This window comes from Lytechinus variegatus, chromosome 6 (genome assembly GCF_018143015.1).
Source record: "Lytechinus variegatus isolate NC3 chromosome 6, Lvar_3.0, whole genome shotgun sequence".
NCBI classification, from domain to species: domain Eukaryota; kingdom Metazoa; phylum Echinodermata; class Echinoidea; order Temnopleuroida; family Toxopneustidae; genus Lytechinus; species Lytechinus variegatus.
The window spans coordinates 21,426,849-21,445,730 of NC_054745.1; the positions used below are offsets into that span (position 1 = coordinate 21,426,849).

The following is an 18,882-nucleotide window of genomic DNA, read 5'->3' on the forward strand; positions in this document are numbered from 1 at the left end:
CACTGGCAAAAGCGTGCATCAACATTGAAATTTTTAATTATACGTGGTAAATAAGCATAATTTATACAGGAAATCTGCTTTAACCATGGGTTCAACTGATAGTTTTAAAAACCACCTTTGTGAATTCAGGCCCTTATGTTTAGATAGGTTTTAATGGCTCACTGAAGGTGCTTATTTTTCTTTGTTGTTCTGTTTATGTAGGTTTAGCCCTGAGAGATCAGATTTACTCTGAACAGCCTTGTCTCAGAAGAGATTGTTTAGATCTGTTCAAACACTGGTAAGGAACAGTTTTGTTTTCTACCCAAGGTTGGAAGGAGGGGGGTCATAAAACTTTTTAAAGAGGAATCCAGCCTTGGTCATAACATATATTGGAAAGAAGAAAAATAAATAAAACAGAATGGTGAAAGTTTGAAAGAAATCAGACAACCAGTAACAAAGATATGGCTGCTTTAGCCCTCAAAGAGCCAGGTTATTTGGACCCATCTGACAGCCGCCCCCCCCCCCCTGAGATCTCGGCGTTCGATTGCGCAGGCGCTGTGAAAATTTGCAGTTATAGTGTGTGATATAATCTACAAGGCTGTATGGTTAATGTTGTATGGTGATTGCTATTAAAGCTTTGTGTCATCTACCTAATGTATATTTGTCTGTATTAGCGATGCTCATCTGAGTTTTTCATCGGAGATTCCGTATTTCACAGCATTTGATTTATATGTTTAGAACAAAATTGTCTCAATCTGTATGTATGATGGTGTGATAACATGTAACCATGATTGCTAAGCCAGAGGCTGCGATTGTTAGCATCCAGGCAATACGCAGCTGAATGCCCAGAATGGTGTGAGCCAGGCTAGCTATTGATAGAGAACTGTAGCTCAAATTTTCATGAAAGAATTTGTTTCCTTATTTTTTTCTTTTTTAGCGATGATGATGTCTATTACCATGAAGTACCCAAAGATAAGCGAAAAAAGGTATGAAAATTGCATATGAATGATGAATGAATTTATTATCCAATGCAATGATAATACAAATTGACAATTAGTTATGAATACATAGAAAAGCAAGGATAATAGGAACCAGAAAATAGCATGAATGCTAGTCAAGTCTGGCCCCTTCTAGTTTAGATAGATAGATAGAAACATGTTTTTAAGAATGAAAATCTTGAGTCTACTCTAGCAATGACTACATAACAATTTAACAAAAGTTAACAGTATTTACATATCAAAGATATCTACATCATGATAACAAAATTACCATATAGAAGGTATCTTAACTTTCTAGCCATATTCTGAAGTCTGGTTTAAAGACATATACCAGTTGTGGTAACGTTCTCAAAATGAGTTAGAACAGAATCCGATAAAATGACCACCAAAGTGTTTTGATGTATAAATAATTAAAACATGTGCCAAATAGCTCTGGAAGAAAAAGTGTATTTGCTGAGAAATGAGAAAAATAAGCATGGAATTCCATCAAATGTCACATATTTTTTAAAGCAATAGTAATACAATGTCCCACATCAACTTGTTTTTTGATGGGGATGGGCCTCACAAATCTCTGAAATGGACGTCTAAGGAACTGACTACAATTAGGGTAAAGTACGGGGTCTTTGGAACTAAATATACCGCATGCTTACTTGATTTATCTTTCAATTTATTATATCAATATTTATTCTATATCACAGATAGTAGATGATGCATTGGCCCTGAGGCATAAGAGACAAGAGCTTGCCAAACCTCCACCTTTACCTCGAATCAAGTTCCTTCAACCCTTGACTGAACTTAGGTAAGATTTTGCATTATTCTTTTTTTATACTACTACTCTTACCAATAACCATGGGCCGATATCCTAGGGAGGGGGGACACAATATCAAATGTCCACCTACTACTTTGGTATTTTATGAATGATGGTGAGATGAACTTTTCGGGTGATAACCCTTTTTTTTATTCCTTGTCAAATTTTTTTGGGGGTCAAAATGACCTTGCATTTGGGGTGATGACCCTTTTTTATTTATTTATTTTATTTTTTTTGCTTGTCAAATTTTACTGCTGCTACTTACCAGATCTGATAATTTATAATGTTACAATAATATCAAAACTGGTGAAAATATAACCATGTACATCTATTTTGTTATTGTTTTTTGTCTTATTCATTTTTATTTTATTCATAAATGAATTGAATTGAATTATATTTTTTTATTAACCCAGGTGGAAGCCTCTTGGAGAAAGACTAATTGCCCTTTATGATCACATGACTTCAAAGGATCCACCAATGGTAAGTCTTTGCTTAGTTACACCAAACTGCTGATTACCTAACCAGGCTGGGCTTTTTGGGTTGGTATATGACCTGGGGATCCGTTTTTTTTTACCTTTTTTTGGTTTTTTCACCAAATTTAGAGCAAAATCTAGCATAATTATGCTAAAATTTATCAGTTTCTGCCAATGAAAGTAGAAATAATGATATCTTTATGAATAAGATGAGAAAACTCAATTTACATTGACTTGGTACTTAAAATCGCATTTTGGAGTAATTTGGGGTCTGACATCTCCTTACGTAATGTTGCATCATTTTTCAACCGCATACCTGGGCATCACAAATTTGGTCTCAAAAGATGCGCAAGACTTCATAGTAAAAAGAGTGTTTGCGCGGTCGAAAAAATTTTGTGCAGCTGAATGGTCACGGAAAATGCTCCGGGCGGTTTTAGGGTTAAAGCATAGTAAGGGATCACCAGTCGTGAGTTGAGTAGTATTATAATAATTATGGTAAGCTTTTGATGGAAACTTTTCAAATCATTTAATACATAAAGTCTAATCAAAGTAAATAATAAGACATACCGATGTGAGTAATGAAGGTTGAGTAGCCTTTCATTATTAGTAGTATTTTTGTTTACTTCACAGAGTCTTGTCACTATAATTGATATGGAGGATTACAAGTCAAAAGAACCAGGTATGTACAATAGGAATAACATAAATAAAAAATTAAATATATAGAAAATCTTATACTGCAATTTTTATGCCCCCGCAGACGAAGTCCGGAGGGGGCTTTAAGCATTGCCCCTGTCCGTCCGTCCCCTCACTTGGTTTCCGGGCAATAACTCAAAAAATATTTTTTTGGATTTTAAAATTTTTGGTGTGTAGGTAGATGACACCAAAATGCAGGCTAAGTTAGAATTCGGATTCCACGGGTCAAAGATCAAAGTTAACAGCTCATTAAATATGGGAGTTGGTTTCTGCGCAATAGTTCTAAAAATATTTAATGAATTTTCAAAAAATTTGGTGGTAATTTTGGTACAATAGACAGTCAAATTACGGAGATTGCCTCATGGGTGATGTGCGTGTCAATTTCCGTTGAGGTCGCATGATCAACGGTCAAGATGTGGGGCATATTTCATAAAGGACTTGCAACTGTTGTAACTATGCCATTTATGGCAACTACCATGGTAACCTTGTTTATGATTGGCTGCTGAGCCCTGTTGCCATGGTATTTGCCATAATGGCAAAGGTACAACAGAAGTCCTTTATGAAATGGGCCCCTGATGGGGGGGGGGGGGGGTGGCGTCAAAAACAGCACAACCTCAAAATAGCCTGGGCTATATAGGGTTAACATACATGTATAAGCCTTTGTTTAACTCTGTTCAAATTATGAGAAGCCAAATTTTTTTAATATTGTCAGATTCATCATTTCACTATTCTTTCATTATGCTACAATGGGGAAGAAAACTAATCCTATCTATTAAACTATTAAAACCTATCCTCACTATTATAGTTATTGATCAATGTAGTTTAATAATGTAGTGTAGCTTCATTTAATAAATTATACCTTGTAATGATATGTCATGTAATATTTGATGCTAGCATAATAATGTAGAATGTGAAATAATTGTAATTCAATTATTCTTCTAATTAATGAAAAGCACTTCGCGATCTTCACATTAAATGCCCTATAAATGCAATATTATTAGTCATTATTTTCTTTGAGATGCAAATGATCTGAGTGAAAGATGGGGTCATAAATCAAACCCTTTCAGTTAGGGGTTTGTGTCATGATTGGCTTTCCATAGTTAAACCACAAATTCAGACCAGGAGGGTGTTTCACAAAGATTTAAGTATGACTTAAAGTCACACTTGAATGCATAGCTGCGTTTGTTGTAAGAGGCATGACCGTTTTTGTGGACTGTTTTGGAAAAAAGTAGGGGGGCTACAGCCCCCCCCTCCCGCTTCCGTAGCCTCTGCTACTGCGTATCAGTCAATAAGATTGCATGTTGCATATCATATAAGCGAATCTTTATCATACTTAAATCTTTGTGAAAAACCCTTCACATTTTGAATTAAATTCAAGCTCGGAATACGGACCATTAAGGTTTCAATTTAAAAATCCACAGTACCCAAAGATGTCTCACAAACGAGTGCTGAGATGGAGTCATCCCCTATTCCGATGGATGTAGATCCATCCCAACAGAAGGCTGCTGAAACATCCCCGATCTCCAGCAGAACAGGAGGGGACATGGAGAACAGTCAGATACCCACAGAGACCCCAGGGCACATGGGAGAGCAGACCCAAGGGCAGAGAGATGAAGCCGTGGCTGAAGCAGAAGAATCAAAACAAAAAGGTGCAGGGTTGTTTCATCTTGTCAGTGATATTCACTAACTAAGTCGCCTTCAGCCAATCAGATCCAAGAATTTCAGTAGCTTGTCACAGTAGCTTGTTTCATGACATTTTGTTCCTCTTACTTTCCATCTTCTCTTTCTCTTTCTTTTCCTCTTTTCTTTCTCTCGAACAATTTACCTCAATGCAATAAGATAGTAGAGGAGTTTGCAATTGGACAAATTGGCATTAGACCAAATGAAAATAAACCGTATCTATCTAGCATCCTTTCCCTTGCCTCCTCCGTCCTTCAGTGCCACCAAATTATAACTTTTATGTCAAAATATGTTATGACTTTTGAGCTTCTGGATTACTACTAACCTTTTACTTTAAAGGTTGGCAGCTCTGTATCTATCTAGCATCCTGCACCTTGCCTCCTCTGTCCTTCAGTGCCATCAAATTATTCTTACTGTGTCATTTCTGTGTTTTACATTAGATTCTGTAGAGTACGTGGATGTAGAAACTGTGTCGGATACAAAAATCAACCCTGATGAGAGCAAAACTAAAGTAGAGGATGCTGGGTCACCGAAACCGATGGGAACTATTGGAAGTTCTGCCAGGACCCTGAAGCAGATTGCAGAATCCTATCTGAAGAGTCTGGAGGGAGGATCGAGACAGGATGCCACAGTTGCATCAGCTACAGAAGTAAGGCCTCCTACCCAAATTGTTCGATGTACCCAGCTGACCAACCCTATGTAATTCGGTGGATTCACAATATGGTGCGCTACCTATCGGTTGCTTTGGACAGGCCGAAATTCGCAAGGCATCATGGGAAAGAGTCGAGATCTGGGGAGCGTTTCATCAACATTTTTTCCGACATGTCAGATCTGACATCTTTCCTTGATTTTGATTGGCTGATAAGCAATGTTACTATGGTAACTGTCGGATAAAATGGGACTTGTCGGATAAAACGTCCGGCAAGTCCTTTCATGAAACGCTCCCCTGTTGAGCGCGGTAGTGCATTATGCTGTATGACCGATGCTTCTACTGCCCAATAACAGGATTGTCTCATTTCTGACGAGACAAGGGTTCCCCGCTTTTCAGCATAGTTTGGGCAATATGGTATTATAGTTTCCCTACATTGTTATCAATGTCTATTGACTTTGCTTGTAATATAATAAACAATAAGAGACAGAGGGAATGCAATGACATTTATACCTCGCTCATGCCATTTCAAGAAGTACAATGATATTAGAGATTTGGCAATGTGTACAATGATAAAAGAGGATTAAATCTGATGCTCTCCTATTATTTTTTTCTTATGTTTTTCAAAGATGGAAAGAGGGCAGGAACCTCCTGATAGCACCACTGCAGGGCTAGACTCCACCCCAGCCGCATCAGACCTGCCAAACATTGAACTGCAGGCAGACAGTACAGCCGGGAGTAGCCAGGATAGCATTCAACAGTCTGGTAGGGAGTCTACCGTGTGCGAGTCTTCTCAGGACAAAGCAAAGCTGCAACCTGATGGTGAGTACTGGGTATGGTTTCATAAAGACTTGTAACATATAACATATTATAACAAATTTAAAACCAGCCAATCAAATGGAAGGATTTCAGTAGCTTTTTGCAAATTTGTTATTGTAACAAGTTTTGTGAAATAGTCCCTTGAAGCAGGGAATGTTCTAGCCTTTAGACAAGGCTCTGTGTCTTGTTATAAAGTCTATATCAAACATCTGCCAATAGGCTGAAAAAAGACTAAAAGTGAAAAGCCAGGTGAATGCGATTTCAGCCACAGAGCCTTGAGGCACCTGACTTAGATTCCTTTAAGATGTTAACCATTGTTTCCGACTAGTGGATCACTACCTGAGAGGAAGCGGCCAATCAGCAAGTACATCATTTGCATCAATGAACCCTGTACCACAGAATAAAAACTTACCCAGGCCCATGACATCATCAGTGTCAAAGTTGCAGATTGGTGCATTGCCATGCTCATGAATGATTCATACCTTCACGTCTCTGCCAGAATAAAAAAGATCATTTGGCAGTTCACCTGGGTCTTGCGAACTCTCTGTATCAATCTCTAGACTTGCCTCTAAATATCAAGAAATAGGACTGAATAGGACCTCTCACATTTAGACATTCTCCAACAGTTGACTCAATTAAGAAGTCCCTGAAGACTTTTTGTTCTTGGCAACTGCCTTCATTATACATATATAATACTCTGTATTTGTCTTTGTATGAATTAGGTAAGCGCTTTGGGTTATTTAGGAAAAGCGCATTATAAATATTGGGTACTATTATTGTTATTAATGATAAAATGGTTTGCCATAGTTAAATTTGCATACACTTGCTAAATCTTCAGGAGGAGGAATGAAATGGAAAAGTACTAAGTTGAATTCCTGCTGAAAGCAGGATTGCACAGCTGCTTTCATGATCTCCCATTGTTTTGTCGATGCATGAATTTGGAGGATTGGAAGAGAAAAGGTGTCAAGGGAATATTTGTATTATTTGCTTTATTTTTGACTTGTTTGTTTCACCACTGAATCTCTGTTCCTCCCAAAACAAGGGAAAAGGCACTGAATTGGATTCCTGCCAAAAACAGGATCGTACAACCATTTTCCTGATTTTGTTGTTGATGCATAATTCGGAGGACTTGAAGAGAAAAGACATGAGTAGCTATGTGCATTATTTGCTTTATTTTTTAACTTTTTGTATCACCACTGAATCTCTATTCCTCTCCAAACTAGATGAAATGTCTATGGACGTCGAGGATGCCAAATCAGAAAAGAGCCGGAGAGGACACAAGAGGAAGAAAATGTTACGGGATATGCCAGCCCCTGGGAAACGACGCTCAGCTCGGGTAAGAAATAAAGTACCCTATCAGTTTCCAGTATAATTTTCAATATTTGTATTAAAATTTTACCTTGGCCATGATAAGAAGTGTACAATTAGAGGAGATGATACACTATACTGAGGTACTCCATGATATCATGATGAAACTTCATTATATGGTATAAAACCACTTTTTTATAACAGGTGCGTAATACTACAGTAAAGAAAAAAGAAGAAGAGGAGATAATAAACTATACTGAGGTACTCCGTCAGTTCCTTCCATCAACTCTCTTGGCTAGTGATGATGAGGAGGAGGAGTTGGAGCCCAAGAAGTCCGGAGAGAATGTCTCTGTGGAACCAGATGTAAAGAAAACAAGGGGTTAGTTCAGAAAATTGTTAGTATTGGGTAGTTCCAAATCTCCATAAACATATACCTTACTCTTGGCCCTTAAGAGAAGTTATATGAAAAGATTTAACCCTTATTAAATTGGAGGGGGGACTTGGTTTAAGTCCAATTTGTCCAATTACCTACTCGTCTACTATCATTTAGTCTACCATCAGTTCGTCTACTGTCCGCATGTTCTCATTGCCATTTCGTCCACTCACCATTTCGTCTAATAACCAGTTGGTCCAATAGCCATTTAGTCGGTTTAGTTCCAATTCATCTGATGCTAATTTGTCCAGTGGCCAACTCATCTACTATCATTTGGACTACCATCAGTTCGTCTACTGTCCACATGGTCTAATTGCCATTTGTCTACTCACCATTTCATCTAATAACCAGTTGGTCCAATAGCCCTTTAGTCGGTTTAGTTCCAGTTCGTCTGATGCCAATTCGTCCAGTTGCCAACTCATATACTATCATATACTATCATTTGGTCTACCATCAGTTCGTCTACTGTCCGCATGGTCTAATTGCCATTTCATCCACTCACCATTTTATTTCGTAATTCTCCTGGAGAAATTACAGGAGATCCCGCCCGCGCATGCGCAGTCATTACGTTCGCAGCATTGATTTTGGCAGTCATTTTCTGCCATTTGGGGTAAGATAAAAATTGCTTTTTCTTCCCCTTCGAGTTGGTTGCTGGAAATTATGCGCTAGAGCTTTTTGTCTCACCTGCGAAGCAAAGTGAGACTATAGGCGCCGCTTTTCCGACGGCGGCGACGGCGGCGGCGGCGGCGGCGGCGACGGCGGCGGCGGCGGCGGCGTCAACATCAAATCTTAACCTGAGGTTAAGTTTTTGAAATGACATCATAACTTAGAAAGTATATGGACCTAGTTCATGAAACTTGGCCATAAGGTTAATCAAGTATTACTGAACATCCTATTAGAGTTTCATGTCACATGACCAAGGTCAAAGGTCATTTAGGGTCAATGAACTTAGACCATGTTGGAGGAATCAACATCGAAATCTTAACCTGTGGTTAAGTTTTTGAAATGTCATCATAACTTAGAAAATATATGGACCTAGTTCATGAAACTTGGACATAAGGTTAATCAAGTATCACTGAACATCCTGCATGAGTTTCACGTCACATGACCAAGGTCAAAGTTCATTTAGGGTCAATGAACTTTGGCCGAATTGGGGATATCTGTTGAATTCCCATCATAACTTTGAAAGTTTATGGATCTGATTCATGAAACTTGGACATAATAGTAATCAAGCATCACTGAAAATTTTGTGCAAGTCTCAGGTCTCATGATTAAGGTCAAAGGTCATTTAGGGTCAATGAACTTTGGCCGAATCAGGGGTATCTGTTGAATTACCATCATAACTTTGATAGTTTATTGGTCTAGTTCATTAAACTTGGACATTAGAGTAATCAAGTATCACTGAACATCCTGTGCACGTTTCAGGTCACATGACCAAGGTCAAAGGTCAATGAACTTTGGCCGAATTGGGTGTATCTGTTGAATTACCATCATAACTTTGAAAGTTTATGGATCTGATTCATGAAACTTGTACATAAGAGTAATCAAGTATCACTGAATATCCTGTTTGAGTTTCAGGTCACATGATCAAGGTCAAAGGTCATGTAAGGTCAATGAACTTTGGCCATGTTGGGGTTTTTTGGTGAATCTCTGTAAGTTTATTGGTCTAGTTCATAAAAAGTGGACATAAGAGTAACCATGTATCACTGAACATCTTGTGCGAGTTAGAGTAGTATTCAAAGTCAGCACTGCTGCTATATTGAACCGCGTGATGCAGGTGAGACGGCCAGAGGCATTCCACTTGTTTCTATTACAACCTCCTTTTGATATCGACATTGGGTTCGAATTGGAGTACTTCATGACAAAAATACGATTATGATTCGTGATTTCTTGAATGTGGGTACCAGCCCGCCGGCGACTCAGTCGCAGCGGAGTGCGGTTCTCCACCGGCCCAGACGCCGGCGAAGCCGGGCGCAGGGACCCGTTCCACGAGCCAGCAACCAGCGTCGCATCAACAGTCTTCGTATTCGACTTCGTCGAATACAGTTAACTTCATGATAAAGGAGATATGATTGAATCTCCGTCGGGCTTTTCGGGCATAGGTACCGATATGGCACTATTGAAAGCCAAGCCCAATAAAATTGTCAAAAACATAAAGATAAAGGAGATATTAAATCTCCGTCGGGCTCTTCGGGCATAGGAACCGATATGACACCAACAAAGCCAAGCCCAAAAAGAATAAACCTTTCCCCTCAACTTCAAACTCTGAGTTTGTGGAGAGACTAAATTAGAATCGCTTTGACTGAAGCACTGGAGAACCAGGCTTTTCAGAACCAGTCAGGGAGCCAGTTACTCCCCAGGCATAGGTCAGCCATTATCAAGATAGTATTCTGAGGCTGTCTTTTTACGATGATAATAATGGTTATGATGATCAGAATTCTTAAATACAGTTCCACGCAGGTCAGGTCCATGTGACCAATGTCAATGATGGCAATTCACAAGCTCCAGATTTCGAGAGTGGGGAAGGTGAATGTGATGTGGGCCAATTAAGGCCCAGGCATACCGGCATTAGCCGCTAAGTTTGCCCAGCCCCAAGAGATGGGGCACGGCAATTGATAACCTTGGTCGATATGCCAAGAGTTAATGCTCCCATTTGGGACAAACTAAAACAAGTAGGCCTAACTAGACAAAGAAACCTGCAACTACAAAAAATTCAACGTTCACTAACCAGAGGTTTGACAGCATTCATGCAATCTTTAGACCCAGAGAATATTTCTGAAGCTCAACAAGATTGCCTCGCTTTGCTCAGCAATACCAATTTTGAGCTAAATTGCACAAGGAAACGTCTTATCAGACCTGATATGAATATGAAATTTACACCATTGTGCAAATCTTCCCAAGTGGGCAAGTTCTTATTTGGAGATGATCTTGCTAAGCAAGTGAAAGACCTGAGTGGGCAGCTGCAGGGATGATGAGAGGCCAATTGAAGGACAAGCATGTCTCACACATATCACCCATATGCCAGGAATAAAACCAGTACTCGTGAATCTGGATGGGCTCAATCAGCCCAACATGATTTGTGGTCAGGCAACCATAGGGTCCTTTTTTAGGGCATCCCCAGTGGAAACGACACAAGAACAAGGGTCATGACCAGTGGCAGAACCCAGGCTCGCAGAGCAGAATGCCTCTCAACAGCCCCTTTCCCCCAAAGCAGGGTGCATCTTGGAAGAAAACAAAGTAACTACTTCTACTGAAGAGGCGAGTTAACTCAATGATTATTCAAAGTTTCCTATTGGTGGCCGAATGAGGCATTTTGTAAATAATTGGAAAATATTACTTCTGATCACGTCATCTTATCAGCTGTTGAAGGGTATAAATTAGAGTTTGAAAATTTATCAATTAAACCATACCGTTCACTACCCCCACACTGTTTTCATATCAGAACAGTTGAAGTAATTAAAATCAAGAAATTATACACTTACTTGAGGAAAAGGTGATTGAACAATGCTCCCATGAGAATGGAGAGTTCGTGTCCAACATTCGGCCCAAGAAAAATACTGGGCTAATTAAGAGTTATTCTGGATCTTTCTGACCTGAAAAAGTATGGCTGTCAGCATTTTAAGATGGATAGCATACATACAGCAACACAATGTCAGAAAATTTGTTTTCTTGCCTCAGTGGACCTCCGGGATGCTTACTTTTGGGTCCCAGTTCACCCTTCAGATAGAAAGTACTTAAGATTTATTTGGCAAGACACGCTTTTTCAATTTACATGTTTACCAAATGGTTTGAGTACTGCACCACGGCTCTTTACCAAAATTTTGAAACCAGTGTTTGCCACACTGCACCAAGCAAACCACATCTTAGTGGGTTATCATGACAACACCATCATTATTGGTAACAATAAGGCCCAAGTACAGAAGGCAATTGATGCCACGGTTGGTCTTTTATCAGAGCTTAGGTTTATTATTCACCCTGATAAGTCGGTACTCAAACCATTACAGGAAATTACTTTCCTTGGATTGGTCCTTAATTCAGTGAATATGTCCATTACACTCCCTTCTGACAAGGTAAATGAAGTTAAAAAGTGTTGCTTATAGGCCTCCTCCAAACTAACTTGCCTAGTATTAGAGCAGTCTCCAGAACAATTGGGAAAATTGTACCATCATTCCCTGCTGTCCAATATGGCCCTCTTTTCTATCGGGCTTTGGAATTGGACAAAATTGTAGCACTGAAAATTAACAAAGGTCATTTTGATAGACCCATGCAACTCTCGCAGGCAGCTCGGTACGATCTTGAATGGTGGATAGCAAACCTGCACATTGTATACTCGTCTTTGAGAGTAAAGAACCGGACCTGGAGTTGTACTCCGATGCAAGCAGTTCGGGATGGGAAACTACATGTATAGAGCTAAATTCTAGTAAAGATGGGCGATGTCATGCCGAGGAGCTTGCCAAAGCTCAGAATAATGAGATTGATTATCTTGAATTACTGGCAGCCTTTTTCGGACTAAAGTCCTTTTGGACATCTATGAAAAATACCATATCCTACTACGCATAGATCATGTAGTTGTAATGAAATTGCAAATGCAATCTGTAAATGGTGTTTAGAGAGAAATATTTGGCTGTCTATTTCTTATATTCCAGGCAAGCTAAATGTAGTAGCTGACAAGCTGACTCGTAAATTCAATGATAGGACAGAGTGGACACTGGATAAACAAGCTTTTAACCAATATACTCCTTACTTTGGCTCACCAGATATTGACTTATCTGCATCTCGACTAAATAATCAATTGCCTAGGTATGTCTCTTGGCAACCCGATCCTAGTGCATTCTTGGTTGATGCATTCTTTTTTCTAAACTGGGCCAAGTTGAATTTTTATGTCTTCCCACGTATAAATGTCTCATGCCAAGTTGCTTGCAGAAAATTCTGAATGACAAAGATATACGGGCTTGCTAGGTGTCCCATATTGGCCCTCACAATCACGGCTTCCCTTGCTCCAAATTATAGGGAAACCTGTAGAATTCAAGAGGAGGAAAGGTTTACTAACTTTACCCTTCTCAAATTTCACCCCTTTTGAGATCACATTGATGTATATGTTGCACGATCTCCGGAAACTTTTCAAGAGACTGAATAAAAAAGACCACGGAGATCATAAGGTCTTCACGGAGAGACTCTACTAAAAATTAATAATAATAATGCTCAATTCTTGTAAAGCGCATGTAGCATAGCATGTCCCTATGCGCTGTATCTACATAAGAAAATGGAAAAATTTTATTTAGACAAAGGTTGGAGTTATGTTCAATCATCAAGACATTTATTGAAGTTCCTTACAAGTTATGTGAACACGGAGCTGGTTATAGTACCTTGAACACTAGTAGTACAGAAGTACCTTGTCTAAATTTTTAGTTTTAGATGGTCCTTTTACAGTGGGAACTCATTCATTAGTGCACCACTTTATGAAAGGAACCTTTCAACTTCGACCACCCAAACCCAGGTACACTAACATATCTGGGACGTTAAATTAGTGTTGAACCATTTAAGGAATTAAGCTAGCACCTGAGAGAACCCTTAGCCTCAAGCTCTTGGGCCTAAAAATTGTCACCCTCTTGGCACTAACCTCAGCGCAGCGGGTGCAGTCGCTTCATCAGTTAAACATTGAGCATATGACTCTTAAAGATACTAGTAGTGGAGCTACGTTTTGCTTTGGTCAACTACTGAACAAGACAGACCAGGGCATATGAAGATATGACATTGGAAGCTTACCCTCTAGATAAGCGACTGTGTGTTCTTGATTATCTAAAACATTATATTCGAAGAACAGAACGTCTGAGTGGATCATAAAAAGTTCCTTTTTATCAGCTATCAGAAGCCTCATGTGAGGATAAGTTAATTTATAACAAACCATTTCCCTTTGGATACGAGTAAATCTAGCTGCAGCTGGGGTATAGACACTGTTTTCTATAAGGCGCAATCCACGAGGGCTGCGTCGGTGTCAGAAGCTGAGAGGTCAGAAGTTCCCATCGCTGCTATTATCTCAGACAGGCTGGATGGACTAATGAGAAAACTTTTAACAACTCTATCATACGCTTTGGATCAGAAAAGTGACTTCTCAGCCTCCTTGTTAGGCAGTGCCTCATACTCGGTTGTAGAGGTTATGTTGTGTTCACACCAGGGTTGTGACTTGGTGTAATTTTGGTATCAAATATGCCTCCTGAGCTTTGAAATCTCCTGTAATTTCTCCAGGAGAATTACGAAATAAAATAGAAAGATTAAATGAGAACAAAGTTTGAAATTTAATATTTATTTTATGAGTAATTTGGAGGGAGAGATTACAGGCCCCCCACTCCCTCCCATTACTCAAGGGCAAAATTAGCTCTAACTTGTTCTCATCTTAGTTTAATCTTTCTTGCTGTTTTATCAGGAGTCATATTTGATGCTTTGAATGATGACTGCGCATGCGCGGGCGGGATCTCCTGTAATCTCTCCCTCCAAATTACTCAAAATAAATATTAAATTTCAAACTTTGTTCTCATTTAATCTTTCTATTTTGTCTAATAAGCAGTTGGTCTAATAGCCATTTAGTCTATCAACCATTTTGTCTAATTGGACTAAGTTTTAATTTGGCGAAATGAATGAAAATAAAATGGGTATTAGACCAACTGGTTATGAGACGAAATGGTGTTAGACGAACTTGTGATTAGACAAAGTGATGATAGGACAAAGTAATGATTGGACCAAATGGTTGTCAGACAAAATGTTGGACTGAATGGCATAAGACTAAATGAAGGTAATAATAATAATAATATTCCGCATTTATATAGTTCTTAATACATCAGAACGACATGTCTAAGCGCTTTACAGACATATTATTACCCCGGTCATCTGATCCTTGCATGCCTGCATACAAAGTATGCACCTTCTCCACTCCCTGGGGAGCATTTCAACAAGAGTTCCAAGACTTAATTGCTAGGCATACTACATATAGGTAGACCATGTATATCACCCAATAGATTACCATTGTTATATATCTTGCTTTCCTGACATTTCAGAATCCCCTGTGTATGACAGAGATGCCTTCAGAGCCAATGAATCGGATGATGTTCACAGTTTACTTGTTGAGTGTCAGTTGAATAATGGCATCATTGATGTCATGAGCAGGTATCTTGAAAGGCTGGTAGCCAAACACGATATAAGATGGCCTGATGGACTGGTAGCTGTGTTCCTTGATGTTTACAAACGATTGAGAAAGCATATCAGTCTGCCTGAGTTATTCTGGTAGGTTAAATCTTTCACCAATTTCAATTATGTTTGAAATGCAACTATCTAGATTTCTATATTTTGCTAGTATTTGTAAAGACTGGTAGAAAAACATGATCTGAGATCGCCCAAAATGGCAGCTGTGTTTCTGGATGTTTACAAAAGAGTGAGAAAGCATATCAATCTGCTTGAATTGTTCTCTGAAGTAAAATCTCAATTTCTTGCTTACGATCATAAAGACTGGTAGACGAACATGATCTTGAGTGAGTTGATTGATAGGCAGCTGTGTTCCTAGATGTCAATGAGAGATTGATAAAAGCATATCAGTCTGCCAGAATCGTTGTCGGAAGTTTGATTTTTGACCACTTTTAGAAAGTGTTTGAAATGGAACACAAGGTAGATTTCTATCTATTGCTAATAATGGAAAAGATTGGTAGCTATTAAGTCCTGATGGTTGATAAATGTGTACAAGAGATAAGAATAAAGCTCATATTTTATTAATGTATATTTTGACTTGATCCTTCTCATTTTTCTTCAGCTGTGACGAGGACGAGATGGTCGTTCGTGAGATGAGTATGATGTGTCTTCTATCAGCGGAGTTCAACCTTGATCGGTGTCTGTCTGCGAAGACTAATGGTAATACGCCAGCAGCATCACCAGCCATGTAAGTATATGATAATGATCATATCGAAATAATAAATTTGATTTGTAATGCCAAATAATAATAATATGCAACATTTATATAGCGCTTAATACAAATGTTTCTAAGCGCTGCATACTATTACCCCGGCTTTAGCACGGCTACCCTGATCAGGCGCATTGAGCATCCAAGGAATTTCTTCCTACCGGGTACCCATTTACTACACCTGGGTTGAGAGTGGCAAATGTAGATAAACACCTTGCCAAAGGACGCTAGTGCTGTGGTGGGATTTGAACACGGACCTTGTGGTTTAGAGTCCGGAGACTTATCCACTGAGCCACAACACCAAATCCACTCCGCAGAGTGCCCAAGGAGCAGTAAAAGAAAGAGAGAGAGAGAGAGAGGGAGACAGTACAAATACAGAGATAAATTAAGGAACAATTAAGAATAGGAAGCATTTGAACAGATGCGTCTTAAGGTAGCGTTTAAATGTGTCGATGGAAGTCAGTCACGAGGATAACGAGGGGAAGGTCATTCCACTGAACAGGGACAGCATGAGCAAAAGCCCGGGCCCCCATGTCTTAGCAGATTTGGGAACGACTAAGAAACGAGAGTCGGATGAACGAAGGGACCTGACAGGAGTGCATTTGTTAATGAAACTGGTATATGATAATAATAATTAAATTCCAATTTATGTTGCTCTTGATACATCAGTATGATGTCTGGCCCCGTCTTACAAAGAGTTGCGATTGATCCCATCAATCACAACTATGGACGGCCAGCAACGTCAACAACTAAATGCACAATACCAACCATAACTGTTTTGCAAATTGAGCAAAACTTCAAAATGTCATAACTTTCTTATTTTACATCCGATTTTGATGAAATGTTCAGTGTTATGCTTGTTGTATTTTTCTCGTTTTATTCAAATCCAGTTTTTGTTGGGGTGGACTTGTCCTGTAAGATTCAATTATCAGAATTGCACTATTTTTTCAACTGACTATTCACTATTTAAGTGTTTAAATCTTCCGAGATTGCAATGAGCATGTTATTTTCATTGATTGAATCATTATAAGCAAATAAAAGATTATCCTCAAGGAAATAAATTTTCATGCAAGATGGAGAAACAAGGTGGCGTGATATAAACTGTGCCAATGACAATCTGAAATTCATGAGACCATAATAATGCAGTTAAATCAGTAATGATAGGCAGTCATTACAGAAATACATATATTCTTCTACATGCAGGCTTGGTGCAAATACCACAACTTGCACCTTCAAATGGGGAGAGCACCATGAAGATGATATGATGTACCTCCAGGAACTCACCTTGATGCAGTACATGCTACCAGACCTGTGGCCTGTGGTACCAGCAAGAGGTACAGTGTTTACCGCTGTTCATTTAATTATGTAAAGTGTAGTGAATAAGAAACCTTTAGTGAAACCATCAGTTGGTGGTGTAGTACCATGAAGATGATATGATGTACCTCCAGAAAGTCACTTTGATTCAGTAAATGTCGCCAGACCTTTAACCTTTGATATCGGCAAGATTTATTGTGGTACCAATGATCATTCAAGTGTATCAATGATGTTTAGTGAATGGGGAACCTTTTGTGCAACCATCAGTGGATATTATAATACCATGAAGATGATATGATGTACCTCCAGGAACTCACATTGATTCAGTACATGTTGCCAGATCTGTGGCCTTTGATACCGGCAATATGGTACCATTGATCATTTAAGTGTATTATGTGTAATGAATGGGGAACCTTTTGTGCAACCATCAGTGGATATTGTACATGTAGTACCATGGAGATAATAGGATGTACCTCCAGGAAGTCACATTGATTCAGTGAATATTGCCAGGTCTTTGGCCTTTGGTACCGGCAACAAGCAAATTATCATCATGTTGTTTCCCCCTACAGTACACTGGCTGCAGGCTCGGTATTATCTTCAGATCGGAAAAACGGCGGAAGGTGAAGAAGCGTTTGAGAGGGTAAGTAGTATACTTTACCGATGGGAATGTTTGAAGAATCATATTTCAATCACAAAAGGGAATTGCTAGATCGATTCCAATTATTGAAAACGGGGTAAAGGCCTGGTCACACCGCCCGAGTGTTGGAGCGGTCGTGGTGCGGAAGGGAGAGAGGGTCGAATTTCGCTCACAAAATTGTAAAAAACAATCGAAATCAAAAATGGTGAACTATAGCGAGCGGTGATGATTTTTTCTCTCCGCTCCACGACCGCTCCAACAATGCTCGGGCGGTGTGACGATGCCTTAAGATGTGAACTTCACCAAGGGGAATGTTTGAATAATCATATTTCAATCACAAAAAGGATATTGCTAGATCGCTGTTGAAAACAGGATAAGATGTGTCCTTTACTGAGGGGAATGTTTGAATAATCATATTTCAATCACAAAAAGGATATTGCTAGATCGCTGTTGAAAACAGGATAAGATGTGTTCTTTTCTGACGGGAGTGTTGGTAGAAACATATTTCAATCACAAAAAAAGGAAATTGCTAGTTCGATTCTAACTGTTATAACAACATGCCTATAATGTTATCAATTATCTTTCACTTTATTGCCTAAAATCTAATATATTGCACTGTAGATCAGTGAATAAATTATAGTGTAGTAAATAGGTAATGGTGGTCTCAATAGAGTAAGCATTCTGGGGCCCGTTCAATAAAACTTTTTACCTGAGAAAACTTTGATGTTTTTACCGGAGTTTTTGCCCTGTTTTAAAGTCAATGGCAGAAATCAGACTAACCTTAGTTTTCAGTTTTTACCAGAGTTTTCTCAGGTAAAATGTTTTATGCAACAGGCCCCTGGATGCAATTGTGCAAAAATATTTTAATTGATAGATTCCAATTGTTGAGAATCAGTTTGTATTTTAGACTGCAGGTAAAATATCAATTGATTTCAACAATGAACCTAAACTTAGCCTATAATTGATTAAGAATTTCTTGTAACATCCCTTGAATGTTATCAGTTATCTTTGACTAACATAATTTAGTAAATAAGAACATATGGTCTCAATTAACTGCACAACTTTGGCAAAAAGAAGCAAGTGACACATCAGTCAAATTTGAGTTATTGTTGTTTCTGATACATCCTTTGTATATTGCACGTTCAC

The 18,882-nt window shown here is 38.9% G+C and overlaps 1 protein-coding gene across 2 annotated transcripts in view; it reads left to right on the forward strand.

The window, feature by feature from the left end:
* LOC121417191 (calcineurin-binding protein cabin-1-like) overlaps nt 1-18,882 on the forward strand; it is a 69,172-nt gene that overhangs the window by 20,619 nt on the left and 29,671 nt on the right. For both annotated transcript variants that reach the window (XM_041610799.1, XM_041610800.1), the window contains exons 11-24: nt 202-277; nt 917-965; nt 1,676-1,776; nt 2,199-2,265; nt 2,889-2,937; nt 4,373-4,600; nt 5,072-5,280; nt 5,910-6,102; nt 7,323-7,435; nt 7,612-7,786; nt 14,893-15,118; nt 15,639-15,764; nt 16,989-17,119; nt 17,669-17,739. In XM_041610799.1, coding sequence (XP_041466733.1) covers nt 202-277; nt 917-965; nt 1,676-1,776; nt 2,199-2,265; nt 2,889-2,937; nt 4,373-4,600; nt 5,072-5,280; nt 5,910-6,102; nt 7,323-7,435; nt 7,612-7,786; nt 14,893-15,118; nt 15,639-15,764; nt 16,989-17,119; nt 17,669-17,739 — 1,814 coding nt within the window. The remainder of the gene's footprint in view (nt 1-201; nt 278-916; nt 966-1,675; nt 1,777-2,198; nt 2,266-2,888; nt 2,938-4,372; nt 4,601-5,071; nt 5,281-5,909; nt 6,103-7,322; nt 7,436-7,611; nt 7,787-14,892; nt 15,119-15,638; nt 15,765-16,988; nt 17,120-17,668; nt 17,740-18,882) is intronic.